The sequence below is a fragment of the Chelonia mydas genome, chromosome 4, assembly GCF_015237465.2.
Source record: "Chelonia mydas isolate rCheMyd1 chromosome 4, rCheMyd1.pri.v2, whole genome shotgun sequence".
In the NCBI taxonomy this organism is placed as follows: domain Eukaryota; kingdom Metazoa; phylum Chordata; order Testudines; family Cheloniidae; genus Chelonia; species Chelonia mydas.
This window is the reverse complement of record NC_057852.1, coordinates 107,598,179-107,621,305: the sequence shown is the minus strand read 5'-3', so window position 1 is coordinate 107,621,305 and position 23,127 is coordinate 107,598,179. Positions and strand designations below refer to the sequence as shown.

Sequence of the window (23,127 nt, the reverse complement as noted above, 5' to 3'; positions counted from 1 at the left end):
GATAAACTCGTATGACTGAGTCAGTGGCAGGTCATTTGTGTACAGACTGAAAAGGGTGGGTTCAAGCACAAAGCATCGGGGTAAACCACTGGATTATCTTCTCCATGCATTTGTTCCGTCTCCCATATGTCCCAGAAAATGACCGTCATGAAGTAGAAGTTCAACAATGTCCACCACCCATTCTGGAAGAACTCTTAATAGTTTTACCAGAAGTCCAGTGTGACATACTGTATCGTAGACCGCTGTCAGGTCCAAGAAAACAGCTCCTGTCTTCAAGTTCTGTTGAAACCCATTTTCTGTATATGTAGCGAGGCCCAGGATTTGGTCACATATGCTTTGACTCTTCTGGAAGCCAGCTTGGTTGAAGCTGAGAGTTATCTCCACCTCTGGAGACATACGCTGGAGGACAAGCTGCTGCAGGACTTTAAAGATGACAGATAGCAGAAAGATTGGTTGGTAGCTTGCCGCATTGTGTGGATCCTTTTCGGGTTTTAGAAAAGTGATCACTTTGGACATCCTCCAGATCCAGGCTGGCTGCCCATGACCCAGTCTTGACAATGAGCAACTTTAATGTTCCCATTAAATTATAAAAAAATCTATAATGTGAAAATATTCAGCTAGACACTATTGGAAATACCCTATCCCCACAAAACCGAGGAGGTCCATAGAGGTTAACTCACTCTTCAAAGCCTAGGAGCTATACAGCTTTTACCTGACAAGGCAGTGTGACTGAGTCGAGAGTTGTTGTGGAGCCCAACTCAACTGTTGCACATATCACAAGTTGCACAGTGAATGAGGCAAGGTCTCAGAGTGTACTTTATTTTTCACTATCAGCTATGTATTTATGCACAGTTCAGCCTACTTCACTCAATATATTTCAAAGTGCTAAAAAAATCACACCAATTGTACTCTGCATGCTCAAAGTGCAGCTTTCAAAGCTGCATGACTCAGTCAAATCAAAATCAATTTTCACCAGAACACTCCAAAGCACTTCTCCTTACTGAGGGCCATTTCTATGCTAAATTTCAACTCTGTACTAGAGCTCTTTAAAAAAAGAGAAAAAGAAAAATTGCAAGAATTTTTAATAATGGTAAAAACATATTTTCTTCACTCACTCTGTATGAGCAAGCTGAGCTATACTAAGCAAATATTCACCTTTGGCTGGAGACCAAGTCTAGAAAACTTCAACCCAAAAGGTGAGGGTTTTGGAAAGGTACAACTGAGTGCAAAGAGATTAGTTTGGAAAAGCACATAAAACCTTAAAAATAGTGGGCACTGCTATTCCTGCTGTAACTTAATTTTTAAAGGAGAACTACTCCAATGCATTCCATTTTAATAATTGTAAAGACTGAGGTTTGTGCATTGAAATATAAATGGTCTATAATCATTATTTTAAATATCTGAGGGCATATTAATATAGTCTAGAGTGATTTGGCCAATCAACTGTGTGTACAATAGCTGAAATGTATGACCAGATCCTGACCTTTGCTCTTCCTCAGTCCTGAAGCTGGTCTGGAGGCCAGTTTAGCTCCAATGTATCTTATAGCGGCCTCAAACAGCTACTTTGCATCAGCCACTCTGGGGTGCTAACACTGCTGAGAACCACCAAGGTGCTTCTGTCCTATCCCATCCAATCCCTGGCACTCTCCCCACTTGCTGAGTAGACTGGATAAAGAAGATGGAAGAGTTTGTGCCAGTTGGGGATTCCTACATGCCTGGGGAATTCTTAGCTGCCCAAGAAGAGCACTGCAAGGGGCCATGTTATGACCCAGAACTGGGCATCTTGTATCTAGTTTTGGGCAAACAGAATCTGCCTTTTAAATACTCTAAAACCCTTAGATAATACAAAATAATTACTCTTTACTTTACTTGGAGTGTTTTCCTGGGAGAATAATTTGAATCTTTACTTAAAATGCAACTACTAAAGTCAAATACTACCCGTGGAAAACTTTCAGCAATGTATATATCTGAGAATACTGCAGCACTGTGTTGTGGGAAAACTTGAACCTTAAGGGACACTCAGAGTTGTTAGATCTAAAAATGGACCTAGTTTGAAGGCTGTCCCAGAGAAGAGCTCAATTTACTGAATAACCTTAGGTAGCTGTATTGGTGCTTGTGTACTGTTACAAAATTCTGTAAAGAATATGAAATATGACAATGATCTTTCAGAAACTAGGCTATCGAAATGATATTACAGATTCTAGTAACGCTTTAAATTAAGTGTCTGCAATATGCTTAACCTTGCATTAAACTTAAATTTAACAAGACAGATGTGCATTAAGTACTGAATATACTTTAGGGAGCAATCTCACATTGGCAGGGGATGGACTGGATGACCTCCTAATAGGGCTCTTCCATCTCTAATTTCTATGATACTAATTGATTATTAAAACACTTTTACTGAGGATTGATATGTAGCTATTATATAGGTATTAATCTTACAGCCAACTGATATTTAATTTATACATGATTTTAACCTACAATGTCATTTTAGTTTTTAGACAGTAACCCAGGAAACATGCATTAACTGGAGCTTTGAAAAATTTTGCTTGTAAAGGAAGCTGGAGAATTTTTGCATATTCTGAGTTTTGCGATTTAACTTTACTTTGCAGGGATGGGGATTTCTAGGGCTTTTCACATTAAACATTTGCACATATTACAACATGGTTTTGCAAAGACTGCAATGATTGTCATAAAGAAATCTGCATTTACTCAGTTTATACACTGTGGTATCTCAGATCTCAATACTAAATACTAAATACTCAGGGCTAAATACTGAATTTTTAATGGTGATTTCTCTACCTCAGTTTTCAAAAACACTACAAAATATCCCAGCATAATCAGAATGCAGAAAATGGTGCAGACATTGTGACCATGTAGTGTAAAATTTCATTTAGTGGAAATCTTTGCAGTTTTTCCATGAACGTTTGTCTAAGCAAAAGGCAGAAGTTTCACAGAGCTTTGTTATTAATTCATGTTATACATGCCTAGGGCCATGGCTCATAATGGCATTCCTTTCTTCTTAACAGACTGTCAGGACTTTCAAAGGACATCCAGAAAGCCATAAGTGCCTATTTGTTGGATGTATTTTTCATATCCTAAAGGCTTTCTTTGATATGGACAGATCTTTTACGTTCATGGGTGGAAGTTGCATTAGCAAATACTTTTTGTTAATATCTCAGAAGATTCACAAGCATCTGATCTTTGGCTAACAATAATATGCAGTGTGTCAGAACCTCTGTAAGTGCTGTTTGAAACAGATTTTTCAAATAGTGAGCAGTGACAAAACCATGAATAAATGCAGAACTTAATACAAATGTTCTATAGCTTGAAAAAAAACTATTCATTTTAAGTGAAAGAACTGGAGAAAGCCCTGTTTGATTTGCTTACAAGGTACTGAGATTCTTATGTCCACTTTATGTGATAAATATTTACATTCAACATATGTCTTTTGATGTCAAAAGTCTAATGATTCAGTTTTGTTTTTTAATCAGGAGGCTGGAATGCAGATGGAAAGGGCCCTAATGTTTGGGACACATTCACCCATCAGGGAGGAGATCGAGTTTTCAAGAACCAGACTGGTGATGTAGCTTGTGGCAGCTACACTCTGTGGGAGGAAGATTTGAAATGTATCAAACAGCTTGGATTGACTCATTATCGCTTTTCTCTTTCCTGGTCACGTCTGTTACCTGATGGGACGACAGGTTTCATCAACCAGAAAGGCAATTGTTTCTTAAAAATAGAAGGTTGCAGCTTTAATTCAAGGTTATTGCTGCAGTCTGGCATAATTAATCCAGTATGCTATTCTGCAGTGTAGCTTTGAAATTGCAAGTTTTTTTCAGAGTAATTATGGGATGATTTTTTATAGGTTTGCAACAACTTCCTAATTAATACTCTAGATCCCCTTGGATGTCGTGATCTTTTGGGATGGGATGAGTATTATGTTCCCTACCAGGTATTTTTTGCCTGTTCTAAATTTTTTAAAAGGTGATGATAAATTGTTCTATTTCATGGGATTGTGTAAAGTTACAATGAACCTCTGCAGAACTTGCGAAGCAAATAAGAGGAAAGCATATAAACAAATCAATCAATCAATCCCATATTTGACAGTATTGGCAAATGCATGTGGATAGTGTATCAGCATAATCTATTGACATTCTGAATTGCACACTGAATAGCATACATTGTCTAAGTGGGACAGACTTTTCTGCAGGTACTCAAGCAATATACTCCTTGGCTGGCCAATGAGAGGGGATCTCACAGTTCATTTTTATTATTTGTTTTCCACTAGTGGCTGTAGGTTCATTCCAGACTGGGTAGGCATTGTGCTAGGTGCTGTACAAACACACACAAGAAAAAAAAAAAAAGAGACTACAAAGAGCTCCAAGGAGACTACATAGTGTAAGATGGCAAGACAGGAATAGGGTGGGAGAAAAGAGCTGCCATGTATGCAAAGAATTGACGGTTGGCAAATATGTTGGTTCCACATTTGTTCTGCTTTTTCACTTCAGAGAGAATCGGCAAGAGGAAAGGGTCTTGGCTGAGTTAATAAGCAAAGGAAGGGAAAGGCTATATTGAGTGCAGAGGAAAGGGAAACAGGGTGAGGAGGATTGGAGGAGAATGTGAAGACTAGGGGGAGTGAAACTGCATCAGGAGCAGAGTAAGAGGAGGGGTCTGAACAAACAGCCATCAGCAGAAGGAAAATGTCCCTAACAAAACAAAAAGGAAATAGAATTGGATGGTAGCTGTGTCTGAAGAGTTCCTCACCCTTTCCTTGTTGCTACCTGGACTACTCCTTCTGGGGAGATGTCAATCTTTATGCTCTTGGGGCAGTCTTCACCCTGGGTGTTCTTTCCTCCCCCCATTCAAGAAAGGGAAGGGCTGGAAAGAGAATGAGGGGGAAGATGTATTAGCAAATTCTCCACTCCAGGGCTGTGCAGATCCATACACACAGAACCAATAAAGTTGTGCTAAGAGTGTTCAGGTTTCAGAATTTGGGTTGCCCGTGCAGACCTCTATTCACCTCCTGCATTCTGCAGATCACAGCTTCTGCCATAAGGAGATGGTGGATATGCAGGAGCCATGAGAGTGGGTTGATCCATAGACAGCAGACCATCCAGCCATATCCTTCTGAACAGCATGGGTGCAGGAGTGACTCCAGCCTTCCGAGGAGAGACCACATCTTTGAGGTGTTCTAATAAGGACCAATTTGGCAGCAGGAGGTGGGGAGGAAAATGCACTTCATGTCACCAGCTGAATGGGAAAGGGATGGGAAGATTCCATCGCACCACCACCAGAATTTCTAAGCATGATGGCTAGGCCCCGGGGCAGGATTTGCCCTTTAGTTTGGATGCTTTTTGTGGCGTATGGAAATTAAATTTGGCTGAGTATCCTTAGTTTTATTTCTGAGGAACACAGTTTCCTTCAGGTAGCACCACAGGTGCTATTCATATGCCACAGAGCTGCCTGTTGAACAGGCTTTGTTATTGAGAAGTGAGGGTGGGAGATAGTGAACAGCCATAGAGTTGGTAAGAAAAAAAGCTAACAACATTTTGACCAAACTCAACTAACATTTTTGAAAATGTTCACTTGATCCCTCTTTTAAACAGCTGCCTGATTAATTTTATGAACTTTACATTTAGCGAAAGGGCATTGGAAGGGCGTTTCATTAGGCAGGAGCTCACTTGTCCTGTGCAGTGATCTGTTGAAGCAATTGTAGCTGCATATCATGGAAAGGCCACTATCTTCTGTATAAACATTTCTACAAAGAATTAAGAAGAATTAGAAACCTTAAAGCAATGTCCTTTCAAATAAAAACCATTCACGTGAACTGATTCACTAGCAATTTCACACCTAAAACACGGGACATTTGGAAAAAGCTTTAACATTTGTTTTCCAGGTGTAAGGGGGTTTTCTTCTAAAGGAGCAATGTTGTAGGGGTTTTACTCCTATAAAATGTCAAGTTTAAACCTACTGTGAGTTTATTTTTTGTTTTTTATGTAGTGGCTAGTTTTTGTTATGTTTTCAATTCTCTATGCCCTGTGTCCCCCAAGGAGGGTTGTGTATTAGCTGCAGAATGGCAGATTGCAGTGAGGAGGGAGCCAGAACTTGCAGACAGCGTGTGTGATTTATTGGACCCAGCACATAATTCTCTTCTCTGCCTGACTTCAACATTAGGGTAGGACCAGGAGAGAGGGAGGCGGAAAAGAAGAGAGAAATGGGTCCTGTATCCCTGGCAGAATGAGTACCACCCCCAACCTCAAAATCACATGGCAATCCACACTGACTCACTCTGACTCCCCTCCGGGCTTTACTCTATCCCTTTCCCATCCAGCTGTGATATGAAGTGCATTTTCCTCTCCACCTCCTACTGCCAATTGGGCCTTACTAGAACACCCCAGCAGGATGGTCTCCCCTCGGAACACAGACACACACATTGCCAGAACTCTATATGCTGCCCTTCTTTGCTCTTTTAACTGATCCATAGCGGTACCAACGTAAAAATGGCATCATCCCAGTTTTAGCATTATCAGGTCACCAGATGATGCTGATGATTTCCAGTGATATATCTGCATTTCTCTTTCCAGATCACACAAGATTATAAGCCTTTTTCGATAATTAATTGAAATCTGGAAAATGGATATTTGATCGCTTTTAAATTTCCCAAATTCTACTGAGTAATCTGTAACATTACACAGGCCACCTCTTATCAGCATTGTCAAGGTTCCTTCCGCACTCTGAACTCTAGGGTACAGATGTGGGGACCTGCATGAAAACCTCCTAAACTTATTTTTACCAGCTTAGGTTAAACTTCCCCAAGGTACAAACTATTTTACCTTTTGCCCTTGGACTTTATCGCTGCCACCACCAAATGTCTAAGAGATATATAAGAGGGAAAGAGCCCGTTTGGAAACATCTTTCCCCCCCAAAATCCTTCCAAACCCTACACCCCCTTTCCTGGGGAAGGTTTGATAAAAATCCTCACCAATTTGCATAGGTGAACACAGACCCAAACCCTTGGATCTTAAGAACAATGAAAAAGCAACCAGATTCTTAAAAGAAGAATTTTAATAGAAGAAAAAGTAAAAGAATCACCTCTGTAAAATCAGGATGGTAAATACCTTACAGGGTAATCAGATTCAAAACATAGAGAATCCCTCTAGGCAAAACCTTAAGTTGCAAAAAGACCCAAAAACAGGAATCTACATTCCATTCAGCACAGCTATTTTATCAGCCATTTAAACAAAACAGAATCTAACGCATATCTAGCTAGATTACTTACTAAGTTCTAAGACTCCATTCCTTTTCTGTTCCCGGCAAAACCATCACACAGACAGAGAGAGAAAGGCTTTGTTTCTCCCTCCCCCCCAGCTTTTGAAAGTATCTTGTCTCCTCATTGGTCATTTTGGTCAGGTGCCAGCTAGGTTATCCTAGCTTCTTAACCCTTTACAGGTGAAAGGGTTTTTCCTCTGGCCAGGAGGGATTTTAAAGGTGTTTACCCTTCCTTTTATATTTAAGACAAGTGTCTAGGGAGTTTTCCTGCCCGTGTTAAAAAAGAGGATGCTGAACCAGCAAAGGGCCCTTCTGTTTTGCCAGCTAAGGGCTAGATGGAGAAAACTCTTACTGCCACCAGAAAGAGTTACCCACATGAATAGCCACGTTGAAGGCATGGGAGCCCCTATCCACCAAGGGGAGTAAAGGATTCACAATCTGGCCCTAATTGATTGTAAATTTGAACTTTGAAATTAATTTTTCAAGAATTAAAGGAACATTTTGATGAATTCTGCCCCCAGACATACACATGCATCTCCCCATATTCTTGTGGGGTTGCAGTTAGAGAGGAAAAACAAACTGCCTGCCAGGCTTATTGTAAACAAGCCCATCAAATCTTGCTGTGATAGTGGATGTGTAGGCACTGGTCTGCTTGCAAGAAGATGCACACTAAGTCTGAGGTTCTCAGTTTGTTGCTGCATCAGATGTTGGATTAAAAAACAGTATGAGTAGAATCCTTGAGAAAAGACCAACCATATGGTACAACTGTGAAAGCAAGCTAATTTTAAGGCCTAACATTGACAATTACAATGTAGACCAGGGCATCTGGGTCTGCATTTTTTTTTAACGTTAGTACACACTGAATCCAAAAACCAGTGCAAATAATTAGTTAGTATAGGACTAACACATTCACTCACTAATACAGGTGGCTTGTTTGTGATTCATTAACATATTTTGTTACTATATTAAAAACAAAACAAAAAACTCTATGAAGTCTCCAAATCATATACTCAGCTAATATATGCAACCTTATTGTTGTCCGCTCCTTTCTTCCATTGTGTTCAAGTCTTCAAACTGTCAAGTCTTGTCCCAGGGCCTAAGTCCCATTTTCAAAAGAGATTTAGGAGCTTATGTCTTAATGACTCACAAGTGCATAAATCACTTTTGAAAATGGGGCCTGGGTTCCTAAGTCACTAAGGCAATTTTCAAAAGTGAATCCAAGTCTCTGAGGCAAGCTCTACCTTTTGTCTGTATGGCACCTGCATAAGGCACCCTCTGTCCTGTCTGGACCCTTTGAATTTAACTGTACTATAAATAATAATTCAAAGTTAATATTATTAGTAGAAATGCAATTGGAAAAATCCAAAGTCAGATGGTTTTTGTGAAGGAGCAAGCTAACTGTTAGCCCACGTCTGAAAAAGTAACACCATATTTTACATATGATGCAAGACCCATCATTCTAAGGAGGCTTGAAAAAAATCTATTTACTTTTATTTATATTTAAACAAAACTAAAAAAATGCCCATACAAAAGCACCAAGTGCCCAGGCAGCAACTTTAATTTACAATGACCACCCAGCTGCATAAAAATAATCATACAGGAGACATGTTAACTTAGCCAGCTGATAAAGCCCAGTAACTGAATATCCCCATTCGTTCTCCAGGAATATCCTCTCAAGCTTTGCCCCCCAAAGCCTATCAAATAAATGGCTTTTGTTGCTTTCCCAGGTGATCGAGTTCAGGCTATTTCAGACCAAAGTGGTGGGGGAAAGATTCAGAGTGCCAGGATCCTCATGGCGAATGACCAACTGTCTGTCCCCTCTCTTTTATAACCAGAGGGATCTAGCTTGAGTGTCTCTGCTGTCTGCAACTGTGGCAGTGTCACAAGCAGGGAGTTAGTCTCTCGGGTGGGCTTGTCCCAAGACACTTAAGTATTGTAGCTCAAGACCAACACCATCTAGAGACCAATAGCAACCAATGAAGAGCCCCAAATGTCAGATAGACCTGACAAGATGCCCAAGCTAGAGAGGGAACTGCTGCATGCTGCCCCAGCTTCAGCCACCAGATACTTCTAAATTGTAGAATTCATGGCAATTAGTTAATCTGGAGTTGAGAAAGTCAGGGATAGCAATAGCAAGGCCCACATCCAAAAGGAAATGGCTCACCCTACTGACCAGGTGCAAATCAAAAAAGGCCAACCGGTTACAACGTGCCTTGATCTTGGTGAATATTGCACTCTTTGCTTTTTAGTGTCTGTGTAGTTCTCCAGGAGAAAAATCCCTCCATTAGACCTAGCTTTGGTATTGATCAAACTATACAATGAGGGTACAGTTTTCAAAAGAGCTCAGCTCCTACATTTAGGGCCAGATTCTTGAGAGCTTAGCTCCCATTTGGCCACTACATGAAGAGACCAAATTTTCAAAAGTGTTAAGTATCCAGCAACTCCCACTGTTCTCAGTAGAAGCTCCTGTGCACCGATTACTTCTGAAAATGCAGTCCCTTTTGGTGCCTAAATAGCAGCTGCTGGGTGAAGACAGCTTCTGAAAATCTTTCCCTCCTGGTTTAAAATAGATTTAGCATACACCTGTGAGATGATACGCAATACTGAGGAGACAGAGAAAAATAACGCTGTGGTAATATTATTTGTAAGTGAGGTTTCTGCATTTTTAAGGTAATAAAATATGAAGCCAACCTTTTTTCTTTCAACTTTTTCAGGAGTTGATTACTATGACAAGATCATTGATGACCTGTTGGCAAATGGCATTGTGCCCATGGTGACATTATATCACTTTGATTTACCTCAACATTTAGAAGATCAAGGTGGCTGGAGCTCTGATGCAATCACTGAGGTCTTTGACAGCTATGCACAGTTTTGCTTCAGAACATTTGGAGACCGAGTGAAACTGTGGGTCACTATTAATGAGCCTTATGTTGTGGCTAAAGATGGCTATGAAAAAGGCATTGTGGCTCCAGGAATAATGGAACCTGGTATTGGAGCGTATCGGACAGCTCATAACATGATAAAGGCTCATGCTAAAGCCTGGCACAGTTATGATTTGTTATTTAGAAAAAAGCAACATGGGCTTGTGTCTATAGCTCTAAACTCAGATTGGGCAGAACCTTTAGATCCAACTTGTCTTGCAGATCAAGAAGCTACTAAAAGGTATATGGCGTTTTGCTTAGACTGGTTTGCTGAACCCATATTTATTAGTGGTGACTATCCGGCCATCATGAAATCCCAGATCTCTGTAATGAGTACAAAGCAAGGCTACCTATCATCAAGGCTTCCAGAATTTACTGAGGAAGAAAAGATGACGATCAAGGGAACTGCTGACTTTTTTGCCGTAAATTATTATACTACTCGCAAAGTAAAGCACCAAAAAAATACACACAGTGAACCAAGTGTTTCTGGGGACAGAGAAGCTGAACAAATAACGGACCATTCCTGGCCTTTTGCTGCTGGCAGCTCATGGCTGGCTGTAGTTCCCTGGGGTTTACGTAGGCTACTGAAATATATCAAGGTATGGTGTGACACTCACTTGATCATCCAGATTTTTAGTTAGCTAACCACCACTGAGGAAAAGGATTTGTGCAGTGCAATATGGGTGACTCAGTTATTGGGAGGCACCCACATGCTGTAGCAAAAGGCACGGTGCAAGAGTGTAAACAAGTTGACTTGGGATTCTTTGTTTCATTTTTGCATCATAACTACTGAGAGAGGTGAAGACTTTGCGGTTTTTTTGTTGCTATTACTTGACAACTCATACTGAGCAGGAGTTACAATTTGAAATGATATGTGAGTGTTTGATCATCTGTTGAACTTCAGAAATGATCTTTTGGATGCTAGCAGTCAGGTTTTCCTGGCATGCAAACCATTGCTGACAGTGGGACATGCTGTGACTGCTAGTACCAAAGGGTTAAGGAGCGGTGACAAAACGCAGATGCTATGCAGGAAAGATATTTTTGTATTCTTATTAAAATAAGTCATTTCACTGTCTTCATGGATGTTTGCACAGTTTTGCTTTTCCACTGTTAGTCATGAAAGGTCAGCACATGGAAAATTACAAGTTAATAGGGTCAGTGCAATTTGATGAAAACGAGTTAGGGGTTGTAGCTTAAAGAAGATAGAAGCGAATGCTGTGATTTTATGGGTTTTCTTACATCTGTTCTGAATAAAACTTCTGCTCTCTTGTTCTAGGATACATATAATAATCCTATAATTTACATCACTGAGAATGGGTTTTCCCAGAGTGACCCTGCTCCACTTGATGACACTCAGCGCTGGAAGTATTTCAGGCTGACATTACAAGAAATTTTAAAAGGTACATTTTTAAATGATGAAAGATCAATTGTGCAAACTTAATATAATTTTCCTATGTGCCTATTTGCATTCAGCAATGGCCATTGATTCCTGAAGCTAAAACTTGTGTAAATCAGAGTAAAGTAATGTGATTAGAAAAAAATGTTTGGCAGAGAGGAAGGAAGAATATTTAGCAGAAAGGTAGATTTAATCCTACTTCATAATCTTGGAATGGAATCAAATGGAAACGTTCAGCACTGGGTATTTTGGATTTGTACTCTTTTGCTATCTTCATAAAGCAAAATTTTTTTATGGCCTGCCTGGTTTAAAAAAAAAAAAAAAAAAAAAAAAAAAGCACTTTCAAAACTGCACATTTTAGGGCCAGCTTTGCTCAATATCCATAGCACCCACAACTGGGGGCCAGATCTTTAAAACTGCTCAGCAGCCAGCAGCTCTCATTGCAAAGAATGGGAATTGCTGCACACTGGATACTTTTGAAAATCTGGCCCTTAGATCTAATATATATTCTTTGTTATAGAATATGATCCTGTTGCATATAGCTTAAGGAAGACTGCATGCAATTAGCTCCGTGCAGTGTTTGGAATGTTCACACAGTGAAATTCACTCCAGTGCAGAACTAATGCATCATATCAGCTCCACTTCAGCCCTTAGGAGGGGATTTTCAAAAATGCTCAATATTGGCATAGCTCTGCTGGTATAGAAGTCAATGGATGCTTCACCACTGGCTTCGATAGGAGCAGAATTAGGCCTATGGTGAGGTCTTTTGAAAAATCACACCTCTACCTTCCTTGAGCAGGCTCTATACACCAGGGTGACTCATAGGGAGTAGAGCTTCCCAAGACATATCAAGTTAGAATTGCATTTGAAAATGCTAAATTCCTTCACATGACTGCTCTTCTCCCGAGCATGTTTGTCATAAGTGATCACAAGCATGAACAAAATATTATTTAATGTTAGTAATTTTGCAGCAGTTCCTTCCTCTTCATTTTACTTGCCTTTTGTCTTGCCATTTTTACAGTCTCTTCCTTGAACCAGCTCTCAGTGAAACATTAACTTAAGAAATTGTACTATTATTCTCCTCCCCACTCCAAATCCCAATTTGGTGTGACCACGCTGACTCAGCAGGACAGGGCTTGGCTTCTGCCGAGACTTCTGGAGAGGTTGTAAAGAGATACACTGTAAGCTGTTTGGGATAGGGATGGTATTTCACTGTGGGCCCAATCCAGCAAAGCACTTCGGCCCAGATCCCCAGATGTATGTAGGCACCTTACTCCCATTGAAATCACTGGAAGTTAGACACCTAAATACGTTGAGGATTTGGGTCTAAGCACGTGTGTAGTCCAACTGAAATGAATGGGACTACTCTTAAGAGCATAAGAACAGCCATATTAGGTCAGACCAAAGGTCCATCTAGCCCAGTATCCTGTCTTCCGACAGTGGCCAATGCCAAGGGCCCCAGAGGGAATCAGCGAAACAGGTAATCATCAAGCGATCTATCACCTGTTGCCCACTCCCAGCTTCTGGCAAACAGAGGCTAGGGACACCATCCCAGCCCATCCTGGTTAATAGCTATTGACGGACCTATCCTGCATGATTTTATCTAGTTCTTTTGTTTGAACCCAGTTGTAGTTTTGGTGTAGTGGGGTGGTTACCTGCTCCGGCCCTGACAGGGCTGAGGCCAGCCCGGGGAGAGGGCTGGGGATGTGGGGAAAAGCCCAGCCGGATTAAGGGAGCTGCCGCAGCTGTGGCCAGCTTAATCAGGCCCAGCTCGCCCCTATAAGAGGCTGTGAGCCAGGAGCCCAGTCACTCCTCCCTCTACTGGGAAAAGGGCACCCCACCCCACCCAGATTGGGGACAGGGCTGGGGAAGGGCCAGAGGAGCTGGGAGTTCCTCCCTGGAAAGCCTTAGGCTACAGGCTGAATAGGTGCAAGGTTGCAGAGGGGCAGCCCACGGGTAGGCGGAGGCAGCAGGTCCAAAACCCCCTTGCCGGTGATGAGTGGCGTATACACTGCAGTCTGCCCCTGATATAAGGAGCTAAGTGGGGACTGGCAGTAGCCCAAACTGAGGTGAGGTGCGGTTAGGGGGTGAGGGTTCCCATGGGTGGGGAGACCTAGAACCTGAGAGTGTGGGGGTTCTGCCAGGGGGGCAGCACCCCAAAGAAAGGGGCACTGGGCCCTGGGAGGGACACAGGAGGGCTGGCAGTAAGGTGGATCACCGGCCTGCAGAGGGTGCTCTGGGGCTGGATGAGCTAATTCCCAATGACTACCAGCAGGAGGTGCCGCAGGGGTGAGTCCAAACCTTTACACTTGGCCTTCACAACATCCTCTGGCAAGGAGTTCCACATGTTGACTGTGTGTTGTATGGAAAAAATACTTCCTTTTGTTTGTTTTAAACCTGCTGCCTATTCGTTTCATTTCGTGATCCCTAGTTCTTGTGTTATGAGAAGGAGTAAACACTTTATTTACTTTCTCCCACGAGTCATGATTTTATAGACCTCTAGCATATCCCCCCTTAGTTGTCTCTTTTCCAAACTGAAAAGTCCCAGTCTTATTATTCTCTCCTCATATGGCAGCCATTGCATATCCCTAATCATTTTTGTTGCCCTTTTCTGAACCTTTTCCAATTCAAATATATCTTTTTTGAGATGGGGTGACCACATCTGCATGCAGTATTCAAGATGTGGGCGTACCATGGATTTATATAGAGGCAATATGATATTTATCTTATTACCTATCCCTTTCTTAATGATTCCCAACATTCTGTTCACGTTTTTGACTACCGCTGCACATTGAGTGGATTTTTCCAGAGAACTATCCACAAGGACTCCAAGATCTTTCTTAAGTGGTAACAGCCAATTTAGATCCCATCATTTTATATGTATAGTTGGGATTATGTTTTCCAGTGTGCATTACTTTGCATACATCAACATTGAATTTCATCTGCCATTTTGTTGCCCAATCACCCAGTTTTGAGAGATCCTTTTGTAGCTCTTTGCAGTCTGCCTGCAACTTAACTATCTTGAGTAGTTTTGTATTATCTGCAAATTTTGCCACCTCACTGTTTACCCCTTGTTGCAGATCATTTATGAATGTTAAATGAGACTGGTCCCAGAACAGACCCCTGGGGGACACCACTATTTACCTCTCTCCATTCTGAAAACTGACTATTTATTCCGAGCCTTTGTTTCCTATCTTTTAACCAGTTACCAGTCTGTGAGAGCACCTTCCCTCTTATCCCATGACTGCTTATTTTGCTTAAGAGCTTTTGGTGAGAGACCTTGTCAAAGGCTTTCTAAAAATCTACTTACACTAAATCCACTGGATCCCCCTTGGTCCACATGCTTGTTGACCCCCTCAAAGAATTCTAGTAAATTGGTTAGGCATTATTTCCCTTTTAGAAAAACCATGTTGGCTATTCCCCAACAAATTATGTTCATCTATGTGTCTGACAATTTTGTTCTTTACTATAGTTTCAACCAGTTTGGCTGGTACTGAAGTCAGGCTTACCGGCCTGCAAATGCTGGGGTCAACTCTGGAGCCGTTTATAAAAATTGGTGTCACATTAGCTATCTTCGAGTCATTTGATACAGAAGCTGATTTAAATGATAGGTTACTGACTATAGTTAGTCCTGCAATTTCACATTGGAGTTCCTTCAGAACTCTTGGGCGAATACCATCGGGTCCTGGTGACTTATTACTGTTTCGTTTATCAATTTGTTCCAAAACCTCCTCTAACGACTCCTCAGATTTGGCTCAGGTTTGGGAACCTCCCTCACATCCTCAACCATGAAGACTGATGCAAATAATTCATTTAGTTTCTCTGCAATGACCTTATCATCCTTGAGTGCTCCTTTAGCATCTCGATCGTCCAGTGGCCCCACTGGTTTAGCAGGCTTCCTGCTTCTGTTGTGTTTTTTTTAAAAAAAATCCTATTACTTTGAGTCTTTGGCTAGCTGTACTTCAAAAAAAATTTTTGCCTCCTGATTATATTTTTTACACTTCATTTGCCAGAGTTTGTTCCTTTCTATTTTCCTCAGTAGGATTTAAATTCCACTTTTTAAAAGATGCCTTTTTGCCTCTCACTACTTCTTTTACTTTGTTTAGCCACAGTGGCTTTTTTTATTTTCTTACTATATTTTTTTAATTTGGGGTATACATTTAAGTTGAGCCTCTATTTTGGTGTCTTTTAAAAGTTTCTATGCAACTTGCAGGGATTTTACTTTTGGTGCTGTACCTTTTAATTTCTGTTTAACTAACCACCTCATTTTTGTATAGTTCCCCTTTCTGAAATTAAATGCTACAGTGCTGGGCTGCTTTGGTGTTTTCCCCGCCACAGGGATGTTAAATTTAATTATATTGTGGTGACTATTACCAAGCAGTGCAGCTATATTCACCTCATGAACCTGATCCAGTGATCCACTTAGGACTAAATCAAAAATTGCCTCTCCTCTTGTGGGTTCCAGGACTAGCTGCTCCAAGAAGCAGTCATCTAAGGAGTCAAGAAACTTTATCTCTGCATCCCGTCCTGAGGTGATATGTACCCAGTCAATATGGGGATAGTTGAAAATCCCTCATTATTATTTGTTGAGTTTTTTATTTTAATAGCCTCTCTAATCTCCCGGAGCATTTCACAGTCACTATCACCATCCTGGTCAGGTGGCCGGTAATATATTCCCACTGCTATATTATTATTAAATCATGGAATTACTATCTATAGTACTATCCACAGAGATTCTATGGTACAATTTGCTTCATTTACGATTTTTACTTCATTTGATTCTATGCTTTCTTTCACATATAGTGCCATTCCCCCACCAGCATGACCTGTTCTGTCCTTCAGATATATTTTGTATCCTGGTGTTACTGTGTCCCATTGATTATTCTCATTCCACCAAGTTTCTGTGATGCCTATTATATCAATATTCTCATTTAATATGAGGCACTGTAGTTCACCCATCTTATTATTTAGACTTCTAGCATTGGTATATAAGCACTTTAAAAACTTGTCACTTTTTAGCTGTCTCCTATTACATGATGTAATTGAATAAGACTTTTTTCATTTGACTGTTTATCAGATCCTACCTGTATTTTATCTTCCATACTCTCCTCCTTACTAGGATATAGAGACTTTCCATGAGTAGATCCTTCCCTAAGGGATGTCTCTGTCCAAACCACATGCTCCTCCGCACCTGTCTGCTTTCCCCCAGCCCTTAGTTTAAAAACTGCTCTACAACCTTTTTAATGTTAAGTGCCAGCTATCTGGTTCCATTTTGGTTTAGGTGGAGCCCATCCTTCCTGTATAGGCTCCCCTTTCCCCAAAGAGACCCTGCAGTTCTGCCTGCCTAACTGGCCCTGCGTGTGGAACTGGAAGCATTTCAGAGAATGCCACCATGGAGGTCCTGAACTTCAATCTCTTACCTAGTAGCCTAAATTTGGCCTCCGGGAGCTCTCTCCTATCTTTCCCTATGTCATTGGTACCTGCATGTACCACAACCACTGGCTCGTCCCCAGCACTACACATGAACCTATCTAGATGTCTCAAGAGATCTGCAACCTTTGCACCAGGCAGGCAAGTCTCCATGCGGTTCTCCCAATCATTGCAAACCCAGCTATCTGTTTCTAATCAGCTCACCCATTACTAATACCTGTCTCTTCCTAATAACTGGTGTTCCCTACCCTGGAGAGGTCTCCTCAGTGTGAGAGGATACCACAACATCATCTGGAAGGAGGGTCCCAACTATGGGATCATTTCCCTTTGCTCCAGTTGGATGTTTTCTTTCTCTGAGGCTTTCATCCTCCTCAACAGCACAGAGGCTGTCAGACTGGGGGTGGAACCATTCTACTATGTCCCAGAAAGTCTCATCTCTGTACCTCTGTGGCTCCCTTAGCTCCTCCAGCTGAGCCAGCCTGGTCTCTAAAGCTTGTATACAGTCTCTGAGGGCCAGGAGCTCCTTGCACCGAATGCACAGATGTTGCTGGACTTCTGCCTGCATTCTCTTTTTACTCCTGCAGCTAATTCCTTTGCTGTTTTGTTTTTAATCAGAGGGTGGTTTTTGGCTTAAGTTTAAAGAAGTTTAAGGAATGTTAAGTGTATCTAGCCTTCAACTCCCTCGCAAAACTCCCCTGCTAGCTGCTCCTGTTTGCTAGCTCTTCTGGTCGCTTAGGAGTGGGCTTTTTAAAGCCTTGGTCTTCCTGAGTAGCCCCACCTTCTGGTTAAGGGTTGATGGGTGCTTAAGGATTAAAGCCTTATTAAGAAGCTGTCAGCTCTCGGCCTTCCCTAGCAGACTGCTAGGCTCAGCACGCTGTCCCCCAAACAGACCAAATGGTATATTTCAGTCCAGCAGTAAGCACACCACAACAAGGGTGTGCACGCGCATGCATACACCCCCCCCCAAACTTACCCCAAGGGTCACATAACCGCTCCTCCTTCACCTGGAGAAGTCCCTCACAAAACTCCACTCTTAGCTGCTCCTGTTCACTAGCTCCTCCTATATGCTTAAAGTTATTGTGGTGGGGTTTTGTAGCCAAGGGCAGCAATACTGCCTAGTGGTGATACTCCAGGCTATGTCACCCAGTAGCGAGAGTCAGTGGCCACCTTGCCTAGTGGCTAGCATCAGTAGCAGTCTTGTCCAAAGGTTAGAGTCTGTGGCCATTTTGCCTAGTGTCTAGAATCCGTGGCAAGATCACTCCACAACGAGAGTCTGACCATCTTACCTAGCAGCAGGATCAGTGGCAAAATCACCCAAAGGCAAAAGTCTGTGGGTGCCTCGCCTAGCACCGAGAGTCAGTGGGAATGTCACTCCACAGTGACAGTCTGTGGCTGCGTTGCCACTGATCCTAGCCAGTAGGCAGTCCCCCAATGGTCAGAGTCTGTGACTGGGGTTGAGGAACCCAGGCCCACCCTGCTCCACTGGGTTCCAAACCAGAGCCCTTCAAAATAATGGTTCCAATACATGGCCTAGGGGCAGATGCCCTTACACCGGTTCCCTGGGTCACTTCCTACCCCTGCTTCTGTTCCTCCATCTGTGCCACGCCTCTGTCTTCGTGTCCCCCTTGGAGTCCTCTTGGGTCATTCTCCAGAGTGTCTTCCCCTTTTGGCAGTGGCTTGTCATCCTTGGCCATTGCAGTTGAAAGGCCTGCGGTGGTTTGACTACGTGGTGCAGTCCCAGCCACTTGGAGCCCTGGCAGCTTCTCTACAGGAGACTGCAGCACCCAACTCTTCTCCTGCTTGATCCATCCAGACTGAGCTGAGTTGCTCCCTTTTGAATTCTCCGTCCACAGGGAGCATGCCCTGCAGGAACAAGGTGGCGTGGCTTCCTGCATCTAGAGCAACTCCTTAAGCCTCACCTCACCAGTGTGGGGTTGGTATACCCATCACAGTTTATGCATATGTGTAAGGGCTGTGCTAAATCAATGCCTGTTTGTGCAGTGCCAAGCATGATGTATCCTGTTTTGTTTGAGGCCTCTGTATAGTACAACAATATAAATGTTAAATTCAATAGAGCCCCTATTTTACAAATTAATTGGATTGAGGAGTTCATAAAATTGAAAAGTTCATACAACTGAACATCTTGGAATTACACTAGTGAGATTGCATTTGCCAAATGGTGCACTGCATTGCTCCTTGTCCTTCAAACCACTGCAAGGTGATGTCCAATGCACTGAAGGCATTGGAATGTGAAGGGATGTTGATTTGTTCTCCAACATCATTTTTCTTATGTGATTTTTTTTTTTTTTTTAATTCCCATCAGGAAAAAATTGATTTAAATGGGAATTAGGCACCTAAGTACTCTGCAAATCTCACTAGGCACCTATCTGCTTCTCTAGACCCAACATATGTTTTAAAGTCTGTCCCTTAGAAGCCTAAGTCTCATTCAAAGTCAGTGGGATTTAGGGTCATCAGTGCCTAAGTCAAATTTTGAAAATGAGACTGAGGCTATTAAGTCAGAGGTATTTTTGAAAACTTTACCCAGATAGACTAAAGAGTAGACAACAAAAGGACTGATATGCTCAAAGTCCAACATTTAGGTGCCATTGAGATCCTTAAAATGTCCACTTAACTGCCACCTAACTCAGACACCTAAAAATCCTAAGGTGCCTAAAAGTCAGCTGGTAAAGTCTCTTGGGACTTATGAATCTGCCAGTGAGCATGTGCACAGCTAACTCAGGCACCCCTGCACCTAGACCCATACGCAAGCCTCAATGGGTATGACTGATTAGACTTCCCCCCCCGCCCCACTTCTGAGGTGCCACCTGATGTACTGGAGTTTCACTGTGTCCCTTCTGCTCCATCAGCCTGGATTCCCTCTCCCTGTTTTGCTGAATTAGGCTCTCCAGCCTCTTGCAGCACACACGCAGGTAGGGCCACACCCAGCTGCAGAGAGACTGAAGTCAGCTCTGTGTGAGAGGATTCACCCAGCACTCATGTGCACAGCCCATTTGGGAAATAAACCCCAAATAATACTATCTTGCACTGTATAGAAAGATCTGCACAATGCAAGCTCATAAAAACACCTCGCTGTACTCCTGCAGCACTGACAACGCCTCCCCACTTTTGACTGGTGTTAATTCTCTACAGATTTCAAGGCTTTCCAGAGTCAATCCATCTTGGCATTCAGCCATCAAATCAGTGAGTGAGTGTGCCTCAGTTTCCCCTTCCACACAACCGATCATGTTTACTCCGGCCTCCCTACTGTGATAGTCTTTGAGCTGGTTCATGTGTACCAGTTGGGAAACAGTATCATCATGGAGCTTTTTAACCTGATGTGTCCTCATTGGCCACTTCTACCATCTCAAAGGGCCCCTCCCAAGAGTTTTGCATTTTGAACATTTTTGTGGGGCTGAGTACCATCACCAAATCTTCTATGTCAAAAGTGCATTTACAAGATTTTATCATACCATGCCTTTTGTTTGGCCTGACTGTCTTGGAGTTTTGTTTTGGACAATTTCCATCATGTCCTTTAACTCCTTTCTAAACCTCTGAACATACTCAGTTACTAGTTCTTCCCTCACCTCATGGCACCCTTTCCATGAGTCTTTAATGAGATCAAGGGGTCCCCTTACTTTTCTCCCATATAAAAAGTCAAATGGAGAAAACCTTGTGGACTCTTGGGGTACCTCCCTGTAAGCATACAGTAGAAAGGGCAATAACTTGTCCCAACTTTGGCCCCTTTTCTTGGTGTACATTCCCAGCATGGATTTCAGGGTCCCATTAAACTTTCCACCCACCCATTGGCCCAGGGATGATAGGGGGCAGTCTTAAGTTATTTCATCCCACACACTTTCCATAGCTCGTTGAATAACTGTGACATAAAGTTTGTCTCCCAATCGGACAAAATCTTCTTTGGGAAACCCACTCAGCTGGAGATAGTGAGCAGGGCTCTTGCCTCTGTCTCAGTTGCTGTATTGGACAAAGTGGCTGCCTCAGGGTACCACTAAGATATATTTGTTCTCCCTCCGAGTGGGTCATGGCATTGGACCCACAATGTCCATTGCCACCCTCAGGAATGCCTCCTGTATGACATTTAAGTGACACTGTGGAGCTTTCTGGGGTCCTACAGGTTTTTTCCTCTTGACACACCACACAAGACCTGCAATAATCTCTCGCATCATTCTGTATTCCTGGCCAGTAGAAATTCCTCCTTAGCCTGTAATAAGTTCTCTGTACCCCCAAGTGACCAGCAAAGGGACCATTGTGCGTTACCAGCATTAATTCCCCCTGGAGCTGGCTGGATACAACCAACTACTTACAAGGTTGCCTGGGGCCTCTGTTTCTTCCCACAGGAGCCTCTCTATACAGTTTCCCATCCTCTTCAAACAAAAAAACTTCCCCTATTCCCTTCCTAGAGTTCCCTCTAGGATACACTTCCTTATGCCCTGTAGAGAGGGGTCTGCCTTTTGCTTAGCTGCATATTCCTGACATCTAATACTTGGGATAAAATCTTCAGCCACTGACCACATCTCTCCTCCTCCCAGCCTTGGGGACCTGTTGCTTTCAGTTGGGCAGAGGCCTGACTCCACCTTTCCCACACCTGAAAGCACGCTGCCACCTTTCACTGCAGTGCCAATGGAACCCTCACCAACCTCCTCTGTGGATTCTCAGGTTCCAACACCCTTCCCCAGACTCCTCTCTGAGAAACACACCTCCATGCTCTCTAGAGCAGGACCTATCACTGGTTCAGCTGCATCAAACCTGCAGCTACCAACTGGAACAGCCCTCTCACTGGCAGGCAATACACTCTCCTCCCCATTTGGGGACCCTACACAACACTCCTCCATGCTGGAAGTTACCACACCAACTGTCCTGGCCTTGTGGAAAAAATAATTTCCTACCAACACGTCCACTGGGATGTCCTCTAGCATCCCCACAAATAAATTGCCTTCCCACTCCACACAAACCTTTGCTAGTGGTGTGGGGAACCTTTCCTGCCCCACCCCCTTAATGCTGGTCATTTGTCCAGGTAAAATACTAGCCTCTGGACCACACTTGGTCGAACCAGAAAAAGCTATGCCCCAGTATCTCTCTACTCCATGTCCTCAGTCCTGACAACCTTAGTGTGTTCCTTGTCCAGTTCACCAGGCCCTGTGTCCACCAGGTATGATAAGTTGTGGGGTTACTCTCCGGTGCCTTGGGGCTGAGGACAGCCAAGTCAACAAGGGAGGCTTATTCTCCTTCAATTTGGGGCAGTTATATTTCAGGTGCTTTGTAGAATTACAGTGGAAGCACCTTCTAGAGTCACCTGGTTTTTAAGGGTGGTTTGGGAGGTAGGATTCTGGGTGGGTGAATGCCCTCCTGACCACCCTCCCTCTTCCCAGGGATAAAGCAGTGACCTTGCTTCCCATTAAACTTAAACTCCTCTGCCTGTGACTTATTACTAATAGGTGCTATTTTACATAATAATTAGACATATTCAGGAACTGTTCCTGAGCAACCAAATCACACATTCCTTCAAAGCTTGAAATACCTTTCCCCCTCACCCACTTATCTCTCATTTGGTTCACATAAACCACATTACTTAATCCAGCCCCTCTCAAGGCTTCTAATTTTTACTCTATACATTTCAGGTGTAATCTAAAACTGTTTCAAAACCAATTCCTTAATTTACCATAAGTGGAACCATCACCCATTGGCATCTTATTGAATATGTCCAGAGCTCTCCCAGTCAACTTTGCAACCAAAGTGGTCATCTTCTGATCCTCAGGAATCACATGGAGCATACACAGCCTCTCAAAGGTGATTGAAATATTTAGCAATGTCACCAGACTCATTGTATGCTGGACACAACTGCTTCCACTTGTGGATTTTTGGAGAAGTGGAGCCCCTTGGTGGGGGGTTCTGTCTCTTCCACTCCATTACGGCCAGTTCATGCTTCTGAGCTTCCCTTTCCTTATCAGCTTCTAGCTGTCTCAGTTCCATGGCTCTCTGATGGGCTGCTTTTTTGCTCATCAGTTTCCATCTGTTTTAATTCCACCTGTCTGTGGTGTTCTTTCTTCCTCTCCTCTGCCTGGAACTCTGCAGAGTTCCAGCTTTGCAACC

General features: G+C 42.7%; 1 protein-coding gene across 5 annotated transcripts in view; it reads left to right on the top strand.

The window, feature by feature from the left end:
• LOC102947298 (cytosolic beta-glucosidase) overlaps positions 1–23,127 on the top strand; it is an 88,688-nt gene that overhangs the window by 47,689 nt on the left and 17,872 nt on the right. For 3 of the 5 annotated variants that reach the window (XM_027820577.3, XM_007058111.4, XM_043544579.1), the window contains 3 exons: positions 3,495–3,722; positions 9,987–10,792; positions 11,470–11,593. In XM_027820577.3, the coding sequence (XP_027676378.2) occupies positions 3,495–3,722; positions 9,987–10,792; positions 11,470–11,593 (1,158 nt within the window). Of the gene's footprint in view, positions 1–3,494; positions 3,723–9,986; positions 11,443–11,469; positions 11,594–23,127 lie in introns of those variants that run through there. The other 2 variants (XM_043544580.1, XM_043544581.1) reach the window with 2 other exon arrangements.